General features: G+C 48.7%; 10 protein-coding genes across 11 annotated transcripts; 5 read left to right on the top strand and 5 right to left on the bottom strand.

Moving 5' to 3' along the window:
* Positions 1–222: 222 nt before the first annotated feature.
* FVEG_10746 (hypothetical protein) lies at positions 223–1,495 on the top strand (the record flags this gene model as incomplete). The annotated part of the gene is made up of 3 exons (XM_018899913.1): positions 223–380; positions 453–757; positions 810–1,495. The coding sequence occupies 3 exons, from the start codon at positions 223–225 to the stop codon at positions 1,493–1,495; spliced, it is 1,149 nt and encodes a 382-aa protein (XP_018758079.1).
* Positions 1,496–2,301: 806 nt separating this feature from the next.
* On the bottom strand, positions 2,302–3,005 carry FVEG_10747 (hypothetical protein; the record flags this gene model as incomplete). Its single annotated transcript, XM_018899914.1, has 1 exon — positions 2,302–3,005. The coding sequence occupies one exon, from the start codon at positions 3,003–3,005 to the stop codon at positions 2,448–2,450; it is 558 nt and encodes a 185-aa protein (XP_018758080.1). The 3' UTR covers positions 2,302–2,447.
* A 1,592-nt stretch (positions 3,006–4,597) lies between these two features.
* Positions 4,598–5,362, top strand: FVEG_10748 (hypothetical protein; the record flags this gene model as incomplete). Its single annotated transcript, XM_018899915.1, has 1 exon — positions 4,598–5,362. The coding sequence occupies exon 1, from the start codon at positions 4,667–4,669 to the stop codon at positions 5,360–5,362; it is 696 nt and encodes a 231-aa protein (XP_018758081.1). The 5' UTR covers positions 4,598–4,666.
* A 1,188-nt stretch (positions 5,363–6,550) lies between these two features.
* On the bottom strand, positions 6,551–7,129 carry FVEG_10749 (hypothetical protein; the record flags this gene model as incomplete). Its single annotated transcript, XM_018899916.1, has 1 exon — positions 6,551–7,129. The coding sequence occupies one exon, from the start codon at positions 7,127–7,129 to the stop codon at positions 6,551–6,553; it is 579 nt and encodes a 192-aa protein (XP_018758082.1).
* Positions 7,130–7,250: 121 nt separating this feature from the next.
* On the bottom strand, positions 7,251–8,889 carry FVEG_10750 (hypothetical protein). Its single transcript, XM_018899917.1, has one exon. It carries the CDS (start codon positions 8,619–8,621, stop codon positions 7,449–7,451), a length of 1,173 nt encoding a protein of 390 aa, XP_018758083.1. The 5' UTR covers positions 8,622–8,889; the 3' UTR covers positions 7,251–7,448.
* A 144-nt stretch (positions 8,890–9,033) lies between these two features.
* On the top strand, positions 9,034–10,247 carry FVEG_10751 (hypothetical protein). The gene is made up of 2 exons (XM_018899918.1): positions 9,034–9,546; positions 9,599–10,247. Exons 1-2 carry the CDS (start codon positions 9,141–9,143, stop codon positions 9,997–9,999), a joined length of 807 nt encoding a protein of 268 aa, XP_018758084.1. The 5' UTR covers positions 9,034–9,140; the 3' UTR covers positions 10,000–10,247.
* On the bottom strand, positions 10,154–12,433 carry FVEG_10752 (hypothetical protein; the record flags this gene model as incomplete). Its single annotated transcript, XM_018899919.1, has 1 exon — positions 10,154–12,433. The coding sequence occupies one exon, from the start codon at positions 12,431–12,433 to the stop codon at positions 10,154–10,156; it is 2,280 nt and encodes a 759-aa protein (XP_018758085.1).
* A 269-nt stretch (positions 12,434–12,702) lies between these two features.
* On the bottom strand, positions 12,703–14,435 carry FVEG_10753 (hypothetical protein). The gene is made up of 2 exons (XM_018899920.1): positions 13,987–14,435; positions 12,703–13,941 (listed from the first exon to the last, which is right to left on the bottom strand). The coding sequence occupies exons 1-2, from the start codon at positions 14,349–14,351 to the stop codon at positions 12,726–12,728; spliced, it is 1,581 nt and encodes a 526-aa protein (XP_018758086.1). The 5' UTR covers positions 14,352–14,435; the 3' UTR covers positions 12,703–12,725.
* A 236-nt stretch (positions 14,436–14,671) lies between these two features.
* Positions 14,672–15,614, top strand: FVEG_10754 (hypothetical protein). 2 transcript variants are annotated; one of them, XM_018899922.1, is made up of 2 exons: positions 14,672–15,238; positions 15,310–15,614. In XM_018899922.1, exons 1-2 carry the CDS (start codon positions 14,804–14,806, stop codon positions 15,439–15,441), a joined length of 567 nt encoding a protein of 188 aa, XP_018758088.1. In that variant the 5' UTR covers positions 14,672–14,803; the 3' UTR covers positions 15,442–15,614. The 2 variants fall into 2 exon arrangements, with proteins under 2 accessions (XP_018758088.1, XP_018758087.1); XM_018899921.1 differs by having other exon boundaries at positions 15,314–15,587.
* A 331-nt stretch (positions 15,615–15,945) lies between these two features.
* Positions 15,946–16,746, top strand: FVEG_10755 (hypothetical protein; the record flags this gene model as incomplete). The annotated part of the gene is made up of 1 exon (XM_018899923.1): positions 15,946–16,746. The coding sequence occupies one exon, from the start codon at positions 15,946–15,948 to the stop codon at positions 16,744–16,746; it is 801 nt and encodes a 266-aa protein (XP_018758089.1).
* Positions 16,747–16,804: the final 58 nt, after the last annotated feature.

Here is a 16,804-nt window from a genome sequence, read left to right as displayed (position 1 = left end):
TCCCTCCCTCCCTCCCTCCCTCCTCTTCCTCCTCTCGTGTCTTCTCGTGTCTTTTTTTAAACATCATCAGGCGTTTCTTCAACAAGGGCTTAAATTCTGTTTCCCCCTTCTTCCACCAAAAGTCAAAAGCGGAATTGCCCGAGGCTTTTTTTTTCTTCACCTCATGAACCTTGTCTATTTCCAAGCGAGGTGATACGTACGAATTGCAATCTCGCCGTCGAGATGAAGACCGCAAACCTCACACACATGGCCAAGCTGCTGCTGCCACGCGCAAGCAGGCAGAAGGGCGTCCTCCTGGCCATGGGCATTTTGGTCATCTTTGGATTGATAACACATACTTGGGGATTTTATTTCGAACCTCCCAGTCTTCTGTCGTACCGGTAAGTCGCGTCGGTGGCTAAAATGTCACCCAGCATTCCAGCGAAGTGTCGCTAATAACAATCCGCCTGCAGAACAACAAGAAGGTCAAACCCGCATCAAGTGAAGCTCGCCTCGCACACGTCGAATTTAATGCACGATCTATGGAAGCCTTTTCTTCTCGACATTAATGCGACAAGCTTTATCACGGATGAGGGGTACCTCTACGAGGTGCCCAAGGAGAACGAGAACTGGTCGAAGCCATTGGGCAAGAGGCTCCTCATTTTGGATGTTGACACTCGACTGGACAAGGGACCTGGCGCTGTGATGAATGACTCAGCGCTAGATTACAAGGAAATGAAGGGACGAACTGGTGGAATTATGAACCATTATCTCTATGGTATGTTCTTGTTTCACTGCGGGGAGAAGAATGCTCGGCTAACAGACTTTAGCGATGATTCATGGCTATGACTACAAATTTGTCCGAGCCCCCGATTATCCTAAGCGACATCAGACATGGGTCAAGGTCCCAGTGATCCGAGAAGCGCTCAAGAGCCACGATTTCGTCGTTTTCCTCGACGCCGACGCAGAATTCATGTACCCCCATGTACCTTTCGAATGGTTGATGAAGCTATGGAACATCACGGACAAGACCCTTATTGCGCTAGCAAACGATCCCGGCGATTCTGCACGAAACCGCGACGAAAAGGGCAAGGTCTCGCAAAACACTGGCTTCATGATCGCCCAGCAGAGCAACCGAACACAAGAACTCTTCGACGACTGGGAGCACTGTCCAAGCGAGAAGAAATACAAGGGCTGTGCGCGATGGGCCAACGACTGGGCACACGAGCAAGCCGCATTCTCCAATTACGTACGATACAGCTATAACCAGACCCAGGAGATTGGCACGATACCATGCATGGACGGGAATGGCGCTCCGTACATTGGAGACAAGACTTGTGGCGGAGTCTTTATCCGCCACCATTGGTTCCGCAAGGATGACCCTGCAAAGGATCTCCAACGACTGATTCTCGAGGCTTTCGTGAGTCGGTTACATGCAGGATTTCACAATGAGATAGGGGCCAATTTCTTAGATGCGAGTCGACATACGTACCCGCTCAACCATTTAGTCGTTTAAGCGTTAGTTATATGCATATAGATAGAGATTTTTAATACGAGAAACGTTTTTTCATAAATCACGCGATTCTTCTGGAGTGACAGATGATAAATGCATAATCAGGGGTCATGTCACGATGATTGCGTTCTCCAGATTCAGCCCAGGAGGGCAAAGACAAGCTTTCATCTGTAAGGCCAAACCGTAAAATCGTCACTGAGTTAACGTTACACCTCGTTAAGGCACGTCTCCATCAAACCCCCCTGTCACATGCTTTCCTGTAGGGGAGCAGCACAGCCGCTGACAACATGAAATTGGAACCAGGCGTTGGCAAATCAAAGCCTCTGACAGCAAGTTTCCACGGGCCGAAACGCCATGACTCTCCACTCAGACGGTACTTATCTCCGCTCTGAAGTGTCTGACCGTTTTGTACGACAGCCCCTTGTCCTTGTCCCTGCGTCAGATCATATTGTGGGCACACGAGGGCTGAGTGCTGTGGAGAATGAATGTCAGCAGGCTCGTATTGGTACGGATTTATGAGATCAAGCAATGCCAAGTGATATTGACATGAGCTGAAGGGGTTTATAGGATTCGAATGCTGTAAGTGATTACGACGATGGTTACGAGTCAGGACGGTGTCAGAAAGGGTCAGAAAGAGTCATATTCCTCCGAAAGGAAGGAGGATGACTGCAGCTCGGTTACCGGCTGGGCAACATAGCATGATTCGGTGATTGCTGTTTCTGGTAGTTTACTGCCGTGGTCGTATAGCAATTGGCGGTCTTTGACTGATTACATCACGCTTTCAAAAGCGATTTTGGGTAATAATAAGAGAAGTGCACTGATATTGTGATTTGCATACAAAGTTCCAATCCTAAAATAACTCAGAATCCCGACAAAACAGACGCGCTACCGTCTAGCGTTAAAGAATATATACAGACGAACTGAAGCACCAACAAAGACTAGCGACTCCACCGATCTAGCTGATAACAATACGAGGGCCAGACTTAGCCGGGTTCCAGTAGATAGCATCAAGATCGTAGACACCAACAAGCTCAAGCCCCTCAACAGTACCAGGCTTCTTGCAATCCGTCTTCTGTGTCATGTACGGCCCGTAAGTAGCCTCCCAGGTCGCAGAACCTCCAACCTTGACATCCATGCGTCCCAAGTGGACATTGCGCTGGTTACCAGGGCCCCAGCCGGCACGGGGTCCAGGAGCGGGTGCAAGGCTAGAGTAGAGATCAAGCTTCTTGCTACCAATGACGTTCTCGCCGGGAGCGAGGTAGAAAGCGAATTGGCATTTCTTGCCCCTGGCTGCTTCGGGGTACTTGAAGGTGAGGAGGGTTGTGATGTCGTTACCGCCGTTGCCAGGGGCCTTGGTCACGCGACCTTCGTCTGTGTCGTAAATTGCTCCGTTGTTAATGTTGTAGGTGTGGATTTCGGCTGGGCCGAAGTAGTCGTCGCTGCGGGGCTCAACAGGAGCAGACAGGCCAGTAGTGGCGATGGCGAGAATGGAGAAGATGGTTTGAGCAAGCATTTTGAAGATGAAGGTATAGCTGATGATGGAAGATTGAGAGAGTAGATGTGATTGATGTTTAGGTGTCTGGATTAAGAGTGTGATTGAGATGATGCAAATACTCAATTGACGAGGACAGACTAGCTCTTCTTATACACGATGGCTTCATGCATCAATCTTCAGCTCATCACACTTTCGATACACAGCACTTCTACTCTGCCTCGCGACAAACTCAATTAGCCTAGCAATCCCCCGAAATAGCATCCCTCGCAGTCTGGCAACACCTAAAAGAGAATAAGCTTAATCAATTCAGCCCAGCCTCCCTGCTCAGCCTTTCCCTCCAGAAGCCTCTTCTCCCTCGAGGCGTCCAAACACCACAGTGCGATGACATTTTGGCGTGCGCCAGACCAATCAGCGTTCAGGATGCTTTGGCGAAAAGTGGCACGTGGTCCGGTGTTTGACGGAGCTTCGACTCGGAGCTGAGAGCTATGGCTTGCATTTATTGATGAATGACCTGCGAGGGTGGGGAAGAGGTTCGCCATTTTTGGAAAACCTGCGGAGAAGGTTGTTGGCTTGGCCTCAATGCCAAGCTCAGCCCTACGCCTTGGTCTTTGACAGCTCCAATGGTGTTGAAGAAAATGCTGGTATTCCGCTCAGCTGCGGAGAGAAGCTTGAAAATGTCTTGGACTCGACTGCAAGGTTTAGGAAATCTGAGTTTAGGACTCGAAAAGAACTTTGGTCATGTAATTAAGAGCAGGAAGTGATGGAGGCGATGAACTCTAGTTTCTTGACAACAGAAATGGGAGGCTGGGAACTTGGCTGCGGGATATCTAGTTTGACAGAAGCAGTCTGCTTCTGCGCAAATGTCTCGGAACGGCAATTTCGTCCTGCTGCGGTCCCTTCAAAGGCTCCTTAAACTAACTTGGGCGTAAATTTAGTCACAGCGGAGATGGCGATGTTTGACAGTGATAGTCGTCACTGTTGGTTCAATATCTAGACAAATACTGAAAGTAATGTTTAACGAATCGGGGATGTGATAATGCGAATGGGAAATAAGGAAAAGATTGGTTTCCATGCGTTGTCACCGTTGAACGCGTAGGTTCAAGTTGAATCCATTCCATCTCCAGACATTAATCATTAGAGTTCCAAGAGGGTACTTAAGCTTTAATGGTGGCTAGGTCCAGATTTAATATTACAGGATATCTTTCTGTTTCTCAAAGAGTAGAGAGGCGATAATGTATAAAATCAGATTTATGTAGGGTAGTGAGTGATATTATCTTATCGATAGCAAGAATGGGCGAGTTCCATGACATCACTGATAAGCGTATCCCATCTCTTATCCGTTATCGCTTATCGCACTTCGGACCTGCCATTCAGCCCAACAAGGCGCAGTTAGCGCACGGAGTCGGATTAATGGCTACCGATCATGTCGATCGAAGCGCTCCATGAGGCCGAATGAAGTTAGCAACACGACAGATCGGCGGGTCTGCACCTGTTTCGATGTTACGCTGACGAGATAACATTCATGCTCACATTCCGTCAAGTTTTGTATATAAGTGTCCAAGATCCCATGGCAATCTAGGTAGTAGAGAGAGCAATTCATTCACAATAAACACGATTCTTGCATTATAAAATCAATTGAAATTAGCAAGTCTAACGATCATCTCTCGGCAACAGACAACATGCAGTCATCCAACACTGTCTACGAAGTCGACTTCAAGTGGAAGAAGATGAAGGCTTTAGTCTCTGAGAAAGATCCTCAGACAGACACCTCAACGCCCAAGTACATCGTCGACTATCATGCTTTCAAATGCACCGCCCTCGTCTTCCATCCTTACGATGATCCAGAAGCTGTAATCGGCACCGGTACACTTCACCCCGTCACAATCCACGCGACCTACGAGCTCCACGGCCAAAAAGGCACTATCAAAGCACTAAAGCGCTTCGTGACATCATACACCCACCTATCATACAACTACTCCAACAATCCTGACGGAACACCCGCTGCTATGAAATGGACGAGCAGCAGTAGCTTCAAGACATGGGACTTTATCTGCCTCGACGAGCAAGAGTCTGCAGTGGCCAAGTTTTCTGCCAACTGCTGGTCACTCAACAATATCGGATGTGTCGAGTTTCTAGGGCCCAAGGCCAATGATCCAGCGGCAAGGGAAGAGATCTTGGTAACTGGTATGACATTGTTTTATCAGATGGTCCTTCGTGCGACCAACTTCTTAAATTTTGGTGGTGCTATTTTTGCAAGGGCAGGGCCGTTGGATAAGGAGGCTGCGCCCAAGAGACCGATGGAAAATGCGGACGGCAAGAGTATCAATGGATCGGAAGCGACTTCAGGAATAGATACAGGCTTTGAGAAACCATAGTGTTTGAATCCAACATATGTTCCGCTAAATGACCTCAATCTTATGGTACGTGAGTTACTAACAGTAGTTTCTCCCAAGTATAGCTTTTGATAGGATCACATATAGCTATATAAATAAAGACTAAAATTCTATCATGTTACCTGGAGGAGGGAATTCTCGAGGGCTCTTGAATTTATAGAAAGACTCTAAATTGTCATTCCAGCTCCCAAATGTTGAAGCACACTGTCTGAGATGAAAAGACCTTCTCCACTCGTGTTCTACCATTCCCGTGATGTCCATTCAAGACGTTCTTGGATAAAACTTCCGACATCGAAAAGCTGACCGGGATGAAAATTGGAGCTTATGAGCGGGAAGCTGTCAATACTGTCAGAGTGGTGATCTATCAAGAACTTGACTGCTTTTGAGAGGTGGCCGCTCTGCCAACGATGATAGGGAAGTGACACCGACACATCGAATTGGTGAAGACGCATCCTAAGCAGCTGCTTGCTGGCTAGAATCAAAGCGTCTTACCGAGGCAGGATGTTCTGGAAGATGTCAGAGAAAAAAGATTTGTCAGGTTCTCCATCGAAGCAAAGTGTGTAGGAGTTGCGCGGCATTCCGGCGTCTGGCAATGAGATTGCCTCTTCTAACCATATGTTTATACCGTCAATTGCCCGTCAATTGCAAGCATGGGCACAATGTCTTCCCCATCGTGGTTGTTTCACTCACTGCGAGGTTTACTAATAGAGCTGTATCCAATCATATCCCAACAAGGATGGAGAACGGCAGGGATGCGGCGGCGTAGTTTGAGATGGCGTTGTATTCTCAGCCTTGGACTCTCTTTGCAGAATTCGATAGACCATTAGCGTGAGTTGAAGGAGAGCAAACAGTATATTCGTCCTCGATGAGCGTGATACCACGTAGATGCCGCATTTGCTCAGGAGAAAGTTGACGAAAGAATCTGATTGCAACCGCAGTGGCAGAAAAGCGATATTTTGCTTGCACTCCATTGTACCAATCCTTAATCCGCCCCCACACCGCATCATCCCTCAATAAGCTTCCGATCCTTGTGAGAACGGCCTTAGACGGGATATCCCAGGGATCCAAGGTTAGATCAATGAGATCTTGCGGATCATTGGAGCCTTTCCAGCCAGGAAAAGCTTCGTTGAGGAGGCCAGCCAGTTCGAAATATTGACGCTCTCCTAGGAATCAGAGACTGAAAGCGATAGCTTCTCTCGCCGAAGACGTGTTTCTACCCCATCCCCTTACTTCCACATCGCCAAAGTCTTTAATGATTTCGCTTGAGTGACGAGTTTCCTTCCAGTATCGAAAGGCATGGCCATTGGAGACAGTAGGGTCTTGGTGGAAGCGTCTGCGATAGGTATCTTCCAGACGATTCTTGAAATTCAGCATCAAATGCGGGAACTTTTCTTCTAGTGCTTCTTCCAGTTCGGGAGACATTGTTGGGCCTTGGAGAAGACATATAAGATCCGCCTTTAGAATGGAAAGAAATTGCGATAGGAACTGATGGCGACCAGCCCAAGCCCTCAAATCGGGTGAGACGAGGGTCGAGAAAGAGAAATTATTGACCTCAACAGGTAGATATTTGGTGTCGTTTGCGATTGAGCAGCAGGTGTACATTAAGGAGAAGTCAATCAATTGACCGTCAGCGGTAGTGAGCTTTTCAGATTCGCTATTGAAGACATACCTTCCTTCCACGCGGAAGTGCTCCGTAAAGATCTTGTCACGCACCTCGTAGGGGAGCGTGGCGAGATGGGGGCGAGCCATTTTGAACGAATGGGACAGCGTCCAGTTCAGAAAGATACCTGGACTGATTTAGAGGAATGAAGTTCGAGAGAGGGAGGAGAGACAGGTATTTATAGACGAGCGTGGAAGAGTTGATGGCGTCGCTGCCTGGGCTATAGAACGCAGTTTGTAGCCAGCTCCACCAAGAAAAAGCATAATTTGAGCACCAAGAAGTCAAGTAAATTGGAGGAACAACACTGACTCTTCAGTGCCTGCATGTGGCGTATTCTATTTGCGTCTCTCAAGGAGTAATGAGGTCTAAACTCAGGCACCGGAGGCTCAACTTGCTATGCGCAAGTCATCAATCCTGCTTCTCTGCTCCCTCAAAAGCGATCCTCCTCCACGTCTTGGGATAACCTTTGTCGATACGCCACTTCTCTGACGTGTCCTTCACAGACATGGCGAAATCCTTTCTCCAGCCCCTCTCAAAATCCCACTCTCCCATCATCTTAGCACCAAGATGCCAAGTCAAGATGCTCTCTGCACGAGCTCCCTCTGGAGCATGTAACAGTGCAACAGCTACGTCAATACACTCTGGACGATCGTCAACGGTGTAGAATACCGTCGCAGAGCAGCGCGAGCAGAAATATCTTTGAACGTCAGGTGAGCTTCGATAGATCGCGAGCGTGCCGTAACGAAGGTCTCGGTCGGGATTGTCGACTGCCCTCTTCAGATCAAGCGTATTGCGCGGAAAGTCGGGGTTATTGGTCTTCTCTGGGAAGTCGATCTGTTGAGGCATGACAAATGTCCAATTCATTACGTCAACACCAACTGATAGGCGACATGATGGGCATGGATCCAGTGTCGCAAGGTGTTTATGGGTCTTTGGCTCGATAAACGAAGGAATCGCATCAGCCTCCATGGTAGAAAAGTCCATGTTGCCGGGACGGAAGACAAGATCGACTCCCTTGCAGTGACAGCGGATAGGTATATCTGTGGCTGGAGGCGCTTCGGGCCGAGCATCCTCATTCGCGGTAGGCCAAATTTCACCTAATTCCCAGCCATCTTCAGGTCTCTCCATCCATCTGCGAGGCTTCTCGCTGTCACCGTTCACATTTTGAAGCCACGGAGAAAGGCCCCCATCAACCGTGTCACCAACAAAGATTTGCCTCGTGAAGGTGATAAGGTTATCAACGTCAACATTATTCAAGACTCCCGTGAAAACGCCGTAGTGTTGGGGCTGATCTTTGTAGTGAGCATCCCAGAACATCGGACACGAACATGAGCCACAGAACAAAATTTGGCAATTGGTGGTGAATTCGTAGGATTTCAGATCAGAGTTGCGAATTTCATCGGCTGGGCCAGGCCAGTCTATGTTGCAGTTGTACATGGCACCAGTGGCGTTTCGGCATGACGTGCAGTGGCATATCGACGCTGGTAGAGGGAGCTTTGATCGGGTCACTTTGCTGGCGAAGGTATGCGCCTTGCAAAGGCACTGAGCCGTGAGGGTGATACCCTGATCCTTGGTAGTCATCGTGTTTGTATCTCAAAAGACTTCAACTGTAGGATGCTTTGTGTTAAAAGTCGAAATATGCAATTGAAGAGTTCTATGTGAAGTTGTTAACGGTAGCAACAGTAGGGACCGTGAATTTTGGAGTACCCCGCCCCCAAGGGCGTGAATGATGACCAAAAACGGTCTTGTCGCACAATGACGTCGTTTGCAGGTACCAACAAATTTCTCAAGGCCTGTCCATCTATCTCTAGTGTGTAGAAATTAGATTTGACAGCCAAAGCCTTTTTTTATTTTTATTTTTTTTAAGGATTGCCCTATCCTTTCGGTCATGTTTTCTTGGGACGCTGCATCGGCTTCTGTTGCACCGCCCCCGTATAGCCTCACGATGTTTAACCGCCTGATTCCTGTGGCTGACGTGATGCTTCCCCCAAGATAATAATAACCTTATAGGCCGCCCGTCATCCATAGCCATATAAATATATGAAGACTCGCATCCTGTCTTCGTAGCAAATCTTATTCTTTTAACATATCACCGCCAAAATGTCCGAAAAGACCAAATCTGCGTTCTTCGACTCACCCGAAGCCTCACCCGCTGCACCGCCACCATTCAGCCAGGCGGTGTCAGACGCTGGCCCATCAACTTTCCAGAGTCGCTTTGCATCAATCACACGACATGGCCTTGATCGCATCAGACTGGTCAACCTCTCAGAGGTGGAAATAGCGGCTATGCACGAAATTGTGAGGACATATTGGGAACGTGGGATTGACAAGGTCTACCCGCAAGAATCGTCGCGGGAGTTCAAGCTAGGAGGCTATGCATGGGGATACGACCCGAATGGCAACGAGCAAGCGATGATGTTGACGCTTCGTATACTGGAGGGCATGCATGGTTTGGCTTGGGTGATGTATTCGCCTATTGAGGTGACGAAGAGAGTTTCGACGAAAGGTGACTTACAGGCGATAATCGCAACCTGGGCAAAGTATACTGACGAGAACAGATGCACTCATATTCCGTAAAGTGAAAAACATCCCTCCTCCCTGCGAATGGCTAAATGTGTCGTTCCACGGCGGAGACAAACTGAAGATTCTCAACTTCCCGCCTACAGATCTTGTCAACGATATCATGGCGACTTTCATGACTGACATACAACGACATGAGGTCACGCCAGACCGCGCCAAGATTAAGTTCAAGGGATACCCATGGAGACCGCTGGAATCTGACGGAGTTGAGACACAACTGAAGTTGCTGGCGTTGCTCGAAATCTTTGAGCGCCACGGTTTCACGTTGTATACGAGGACGAGCGCGAGATTCGCCGATGAGACAAGTGAGTCAAATGTGTTGGTGTTTCAAAGGCGAAAGGACTGGGTGGCGGGGAAATCTCTATACGATCAACTCTGATCTTTGGCATGAACTAGAGATTGTTCGTGTTCACTTTTGTTCAAAATTCATGACCTGTAATGATCCTTCATAATTTCTTTTATACAACTATAGACTACCATTCCCCCATTTAACGATACGCATTAGGTCGATATACATCGAGTCTTTAGGAAACTCAAGCAAATTCCTTGTTCCTCTTCACAGCCAAGAATGTCAAACTCCACAACTGCCTAACATTACTCTCCGTCCCAGAGCTGAGTCCCGGCGGAGGGGGCAACGTCCCCAAAGGCGCGAACTTGTAACCACTCTTCGAACTATAGCTCCAGCTCCAGACCTCTGACTGCAATCTCTCGCTGTTATCCTCAATAATGTCCCACAATCGATTGTAAGCACTCTTCAAAGCTGTGCGCACTCGGCTATTACTGCAAAATGCAGGAACATCTTCGTCTTCTTTAGACTGGGGCGATGAACATCGTGCAAGTTGACGCTCAAGGCCTTTAGCCATGAGGGCGAGTTGCCAGCTCCAGACTACAGTACCATGATACGCCGCGTTGGTGAAGTTGGCGGTGAAGACTTCGTTACCTGCTAGTGCTGGGTTTGCAACCACGATGCCGAGAGGAGTACTCAGACCGGCTGGGAACGGACGAAGGATGGCGTTGGAAGTTGCGTTTAAGAAGGTGGTGAGCTGGGCATCATTGGTTGAGTTGAGAAGAAACAGACGGAAAGCCGTGTCAGTGTGCGTGATGCGTATCTTTTCCTCATCCTTGGTAGTGTTGATGGCTAGAGCGTAGTCAACGACTTCCCCAGAAGATGAGTAGTTGGCAACTGAATCTGCATGAGTTGGTCCATCGTAGAAGGTATTCTCCTTAACGTAGTCCTTCAAGTTCGAAGTAGCCGTGCCAACAGTGAGATCATACTCGAACAACGGTAGGGTATTGTCCTCCCAGATCTTTGCCCTCTTTGCCGCTACGGAACTCCAATCTTTGGTGACAGAATTATTGGGATAAACTCCATCAACCTTGGCCAAGTTGGAAATAGCGTATAGTGCCGCTGGTACAAGAGCACAGTTCACGTCGAAGGGTATCCGCCCATTAGCAAGACCATATGTTGAGTCCCTCCATTGCCCCACTAGCTCACCCTTCTTCAGCTGGATCAAGTTCTCTACCGACTGCTCCTTCTCAAACGCTGCTGTAATGTTCATAATCTTCTGTGCGTTGATGTAGCTCAAGTTGCCCCATGTCAGATTCCGGTTCTCGACATCAACGTCGCCAGCCTTTGTGCTCAGCAATGGTTTGACTCGCTTTGGTGTAGTACTGAAATACCGATCCATGAGAACTGGCAGGAAGTAGTCTGTATCAATCATGGGATACGTAAAGCCCGGTGCCGTCGAATCAATGCCGTCCTGTAAGTTCAGAAGCGTCGCGTAGTCACCGATGGTCTCTTCATGGCAGACCGATCCATCTGTGCGATTTATCCGTTCCAACACTGCACCGATCACCGCTTCCAAAGCTGAATTATTCCCAGTACTGAGCACGGGTTCGAGTAAGAGAGTGGCGATCATAGTGTCGCGGCCAAAGTACGTCAAGAATCGCCATCCACCTGCGAGCAGCTTGTCGGTATACGAGAAGAAGGACAGCGACCTGACCTCTGACTGCTCTTTCTTAGCCAGTGATTTCGACTGGTTGTTGAGAACCTGTTGGGGAGATAGCTGCTTCAATTGAGGATAGTTGAACGATGCCGAGAACTTGTAGAAGCCTGCACCAAAACTGACAGTGTCGTTGTAGATTGAAACGCTGATATCTTTATTCTTCCATGGCTCCAGCAACAGGTTCGTCGTCGTCACATTGTCCAACCACAATCTCGATATGAGAACACCGCCATTCTTTACTCTCGTGACGTTTGTGGCATTTTGAATCGCCGGATTAATGATGCTCGGCCCTTCAGTAAAATCCCTTATGTTCCGGATCGAACCCAAAATAGCAACCGTGAGGTTCGCCGACGAGTTGAACGACAGAACACCCTCGACTCCAACGTAAGGATAATCTGATCCCTTTTCTTCGCGGTTGATGACGCCCAGTGGCGATCCGAGAGTCGAATTGACCAATTCGATCGCTAGAGTCCCATTCTTCTCGTCTTGGGGCTGGAAGAACGTGCATATACCGCTGTTCCCCGCAGGCCATGCAACAATGAGTCGAGGTCCGATAATCGACAGGTTACTATCCGGCATAGGACTCGTAACAACAACTTGCGCATCCGTATTGCAATCAGAGTAGAAGTAGTTCTCATAAGGTGGATCGCTGAGCTGTTGTGTAATAACAGGGCATGAATCGCCCAACGCCAACGTGGCGTACAACACGGCCAGAAGCATGGCAACAAGAGGCGTCATTTTTCCGGGTAAGCAGAATAAGATTTCAATCAGAGACTCGAAAGCTCGGAGGCCAGGCTGGATGGTCATCTTGTGCTTATAAATTACTCAGGATCGGCATCACAGATTGCGGGGTTGAACTGGGGATTTGAAGCTAGCAAAACAAGAAATGGAAGACGTTGGCACCATTTCGAGTTACTGGGTCTTTAAAGTTCGGGGAAGTTGGGAGCGATGACGACAACGTATGGCAATACGCGGATTGGAACCCGCGATTGCGATGCACTTCCTGCTAGGTTAGCTAGGGACGACTGAGATGCTCGTTCCTGTCTTTCATATCACAACAAAGTATTGAAAAGCTTAGAAGAAGGCAAAATCGTCGGCGTTATTGCTCATTGTCAACTTTCTCGAACCATATCAAGTCCCCAATAAGTGGCTCCAGATCCATGCCCATCTTGACGACCTTGCCGTTTTCAATTATGAACTTGGTCATCAGGACTTCGTCACCCGTATTAAATGCGTCTCGCACATGCGCATCGTATACAGACTGATCCCGCTTGTGTTTGAGCCTGGCTGTGAATCCCATTGAACGATCTGTTGCATCGATGAAAAGCCCTTTATCTCTGATCTCAACCTTCATGTTGCGATAACCAGGGTTCCAATAGTCGCCAGCATATTCTTCAAGTGTCAAATCTCTTTGCGATGTAGCACTCGATCCAACAATAGTTGAAGTGTCTTCTTTTTTCCCCTTCACCCTGCCAGCATTGGTCTTGGTCATTCCACCCGCGTAACTCCGCGACTCTGAATTCGGTTTCTCGCGCCCTTCTGGCGGGCTCATGTGCACACCTATGTTGGATATCGCGGTCGATGGCCACGGCCCCGTGTAAGACTTGATAGCCGTGTCGATGAACTCGCGAAATAGTTGTGCAGCTACTGAGTTGGTTCCCGAAGAATTGCCCATCACAACAGCGCCAAATTTGAGGTCTGGCAGAAACACAAAGCGACTGCCAAAGCCTGTGATATCACCGCTATGCCCAAACACTGCATGTCCACCTTGCCAGTAAAGATCCATACCAGCTGTGTAGAAAATATGATCAATGCCCGTCTTTCGTTGGCGATGGTTAGCACCTCGCTCAGACCGCGGTCGAGTCAGTCCTTGGTATACATCCTCACTTATGGGCCCGTTGCGATCGATAATTGCTTTGAGAAACCTGATGAAATCGTTGGCGCTCGAGATTACCGACCCTGCGCCTTGGCCTTCTGGACAATTCACTGCCTCAAACTCGCGATATGATGCGGACTTCTTGTCCCAGATATGCCCTTTGGCAAGACGATGGGCGTGACCTATAGCTTTGGCGCTTTCGGGTTGCAGACTGCTCGACGCCATGTCAATACGATCAAAAATGCGCTCTTGTAAGAACTTTCTGAAAGCTTGACCGGTCTTGGCCTCTATAAGATGCGTCAAGATAGTGTACATCATGTTGCAGTAGATGTAGCGTGTCCGCGGTGGAGCAGCGACAGCGAGGTTTCGCAGATTTCGCGTAACGGAGCGGGCGTCATCAGGCTCAGCAGCGCGTGTTCCCATGTATGAATCATCGTGGCTACACTAGAGTTAGCTAGGTTTATCGGGCGCAAGCGAACCCTACCCAGGCATGCCAGTATGGTGACCCAAAAGATCATCTACAGTGACGGTATTGGTGTGCAATTCATCCGACATGACAAAGTCGTCGGGCAGCAGTTCAGACATGATTGAGCCATATTGAACTTCTGGAAAGTCGGCATCTTCAACTAAAAGAGCGATCGCTGCCGCAGTAAGCGATTTGGACGAGGATGCGATGTCGAACAGTGTGTCTGCAGTGCATGGTTCTTGGGACTTGACTGAGGCGAAGCCATAGCCCGCGGACTTGACCTTATCACCGTTAATAACAGCAACAGAGAGGCCAGGAACACGATTGTTTTGCATCAACGCCTTGACACGATCGCTGAAGTTTGGGGAGTCGAACAGGTCCATGTTTATTGCTTTGAGGGGAAAAGTTACAGCTTTTGGTGTCGCTCAAAATGTCATGGTCGAGTAGCTGAGGCGTCAGCATTGATGTCTCGGCTATTTTAGCCTTGCTGACTGTGCAAAGAGCGCTGAAGCCAATGTACATAACTAAATACTTAGTGGAATATCTGAATGAGAAATCCATGGAATTTTTTATCGGTGGTTTTTGCATATGGAGCAGATTATGAAGCCTCCACTGCCAGCCGTTGGCCCACTTGTCTCAGGCAGTCAAGTAACAAAGCGAACGCAGAACCAACACACCAATGAAATGGTGAATCTGACGGACCAAGAAGGCAGAGGCCGCCGTAAATTTGCAGCTCCTCTTCTTCCATAATTGCCTGCTCATCGTCTCGAACGTAGCTCATGCATATCTTCAGTTTACTCATACTCCATGGTCGCTTCGTCCAATCGATCACAAGATGCTACCGCCTCCACCTCCACCGCCGCCGTCTTTTAGGGCCCCAGCAACTGACGCCAGCTCAACTCCACAAGCGCCAGTTGTTCCTGAGAGCGGTCCCGCCAGAGGCCTATTGCTTGAGTTGATCAAGCACAATGGCGCACCGTTCAACGATCACTGGGCATACTTTGTCCGATCCAGCTCGAGTTACTCTGTTGGTATTGTCTATGAAGCTGTTGGTGATGTCCGCAGCGGATTCCAACGCCAGACCCGGAGAAATCATGACTTGACCTCTGATCCACCTTCGACTCGAATCCCGCTCCAGTGGATTGATGCTACTTTTGTCAACGAAGAACTGATGCTTCACGACCAAGGGTCGATGCCTATGTGCATCTTTGAGGAGAGCCTGAATAAGGTCAAAGAACCCAAGAAGACATTGAATGACACACGCGAAAGTGTACGTATGGAACCCCAGATTGTGGCCATCCGGAGTTAGTAGTCATTCACTGAAAGATTAACTTTTGACAGGAAGCCCCGAAGAAAAGAATTGCACAAAGGAACTGCCAGACATGGATCGTTGAGTCGGCGGATCAGCTGGTTGCAGATGGCATTCTCCCCTCGGATGTTGCTGCCTATCTTCATGCCACCAAGCAAGTCTAAACAGTTTCCAGGTGCTACACTCGAATAGGTCAACCTTGTCAAGTTTTTCATCAACAAGTCAAAGCGTTTAGCATGGAGAATAACTGATAGCAGCCAGAGTGGATTCAGAATCCAGAAGAGCCTCAAGTCTAGACTAAGGCGTTGATCACTTTGCCCTGATCCGCCATCACTCATCAGATATACTGGTGGCTGACGTGTGAAGCTGTTGGAATGATTCCGTGATGTTTTTCTAGTGAATTCCTATGGAGTCCGTTCCACTCGACCGACGGCGTTGAGAACGATGGCGACAGTTAGCGCGCGTCTGGTCTGACCACCAGCGAATGAACCAAGAGAGGCAAAGCCACTTGCTATAACCTCTGGCTCAGTTTTCACCAATGCCTAAATAAATTTGCCTAAACAGGCACGTACTTCGATCAAGATCGCAGGCTTGGTATATATAGGCGATAAACCCACAAACATGATGCAGGTTCCATGTCCCATATCCTACTATCACGAGCTAGCACCATGCCTACATATTACAAACATACGCTCTTCCTCTGGATCGAAGGCTACTTTCCAAAGCGGATTGCCTATTACCTTCTCTCCAAGGGCATCTGCTCCTCTGTAGAGCAGCTGTACGATGGGAAGACTAACGAGAGCAATCTGAAGATTGTGCCCATTACTTTTACTGGTGATAGCTTCATTTCTGAAGATCCTGAAGAGCCCTTGCCATCTGGAACCAAAGTTCCCGCACTTCGCCTTGATGATACCGACAACGGCAAATCGATCTGGATCCACGAGACATGGAGCATCATTAACTTTCTGGAAGAAGTTTTTGATAGCGATAAGTACCGCAAAATGTGGGCTTCGAATCCTATCAACAGAGCCATTACCCAAGACGCCCTCAGCTACATCGCCCTCGCCACAGACGCCGGTCGTGTCTGGCTCGTCAATTGCGCTCCATACATGGCAGATTTCTGGAACATCCCCGATTCTGAACTGAGTCTCCCCGTCGGACGTCGTGCCCGACGTGAATTCGAAGAGCACTTCAAAACGCTGCAGAATGTGTGTGCTGACAATCTTACCTCAACGGGCTGGCTTACGCCTGCGGCTGACGCAGGCCCAGGCTTGGCTGACGTGATGCTCGCTGCAACGGTGAGACATACGGAGTTGAGCTGGAGTGAATTTATTCTGAAGCATGAGGAGCTTGGGAAGTTGAGGCAGTGGTATGAGAACTTTAAGACGGTGGGGTTTTGGCATGCGTTGGAGGAGACGGGGCGGTTCCCTGAGAATGCGAAGCGTGGAGAGGGATCAGTTCGGAAGTAGTTGATGAGATCGAACCGTAATTTGCAAGTTACTTGATCTGATTAATGCAGTCCTGTGC

Source organism: Fusarium verticillioides, chromosome 11, assembly GCF_000149555.1.
Source record: "Fusarium verticillioides 7600 chromosome 11, whole genome shotgun sequence".
In the NCBI taxonomy this organism is placed as follows: domain Eukaryota; kingdom Fungi; phylum Ascomycota; class Sordariomycetes; order Hypocreales; family Nectriaceae; genus Fusarium; species Fusarium verticillioides.
Note: the sequence above shows the minus strand (reverse complement) of the source record. Positions and strands in the feature narration are given on the sequence as shown.

Bases quoted from the DNA above. Each gene is read 5' to 3' on its own strand.
- FVEG_10751 (XM_018899918.1), top strand. From the start codon at position 9,141: ATGTCCGAAAAGACCAAATCTGCGTTCTTCGACTCACCCGAAGCCTCA. The intron at 9,547-9,598 runs GTGACTTACAGG...TGACGAGAACAG, and splicing joins GAAGAGAGTTTCGACGAAAG to ATGCACTCATATTCCGTAAA.
- FVEG_10754 (XM_018899921.1), top strand. From the start codon at position 14,804: ATGCTACCGCCTCCACCTCCACCGCCGCCGTCTTTTAGGGCCCCAGCA. The intron at 15,239-15,313 runs GTACGTATGGAA...TTTGACAGGAAG, and splicing joins TGAATGACACACGCGAAAGT to CCCCGAAGAAAAGAATTGCA.
- FVEG_10753 (XM_018899920.1), bottom strand. From the start codon at position 14,351: ATGGACCTGTTCGACTCCCCAAACTTCAGCGATCGTGTCAAGGCGTTG. The intron at 13,942-13,986 runs GTAGGGTTCGCT...ACTCTAGTGTAG, and splicing joins CACCATACTGGCATGCCTGG to CCACGATGATTCATACATGG.
- FVEG_10750 (XM_018899917.1), bottom strand. From the start codon at position 8,621: ATGACTACCAAGGATCAGGGTATCACCCTCACGGCTCAGTGCCTTTGC.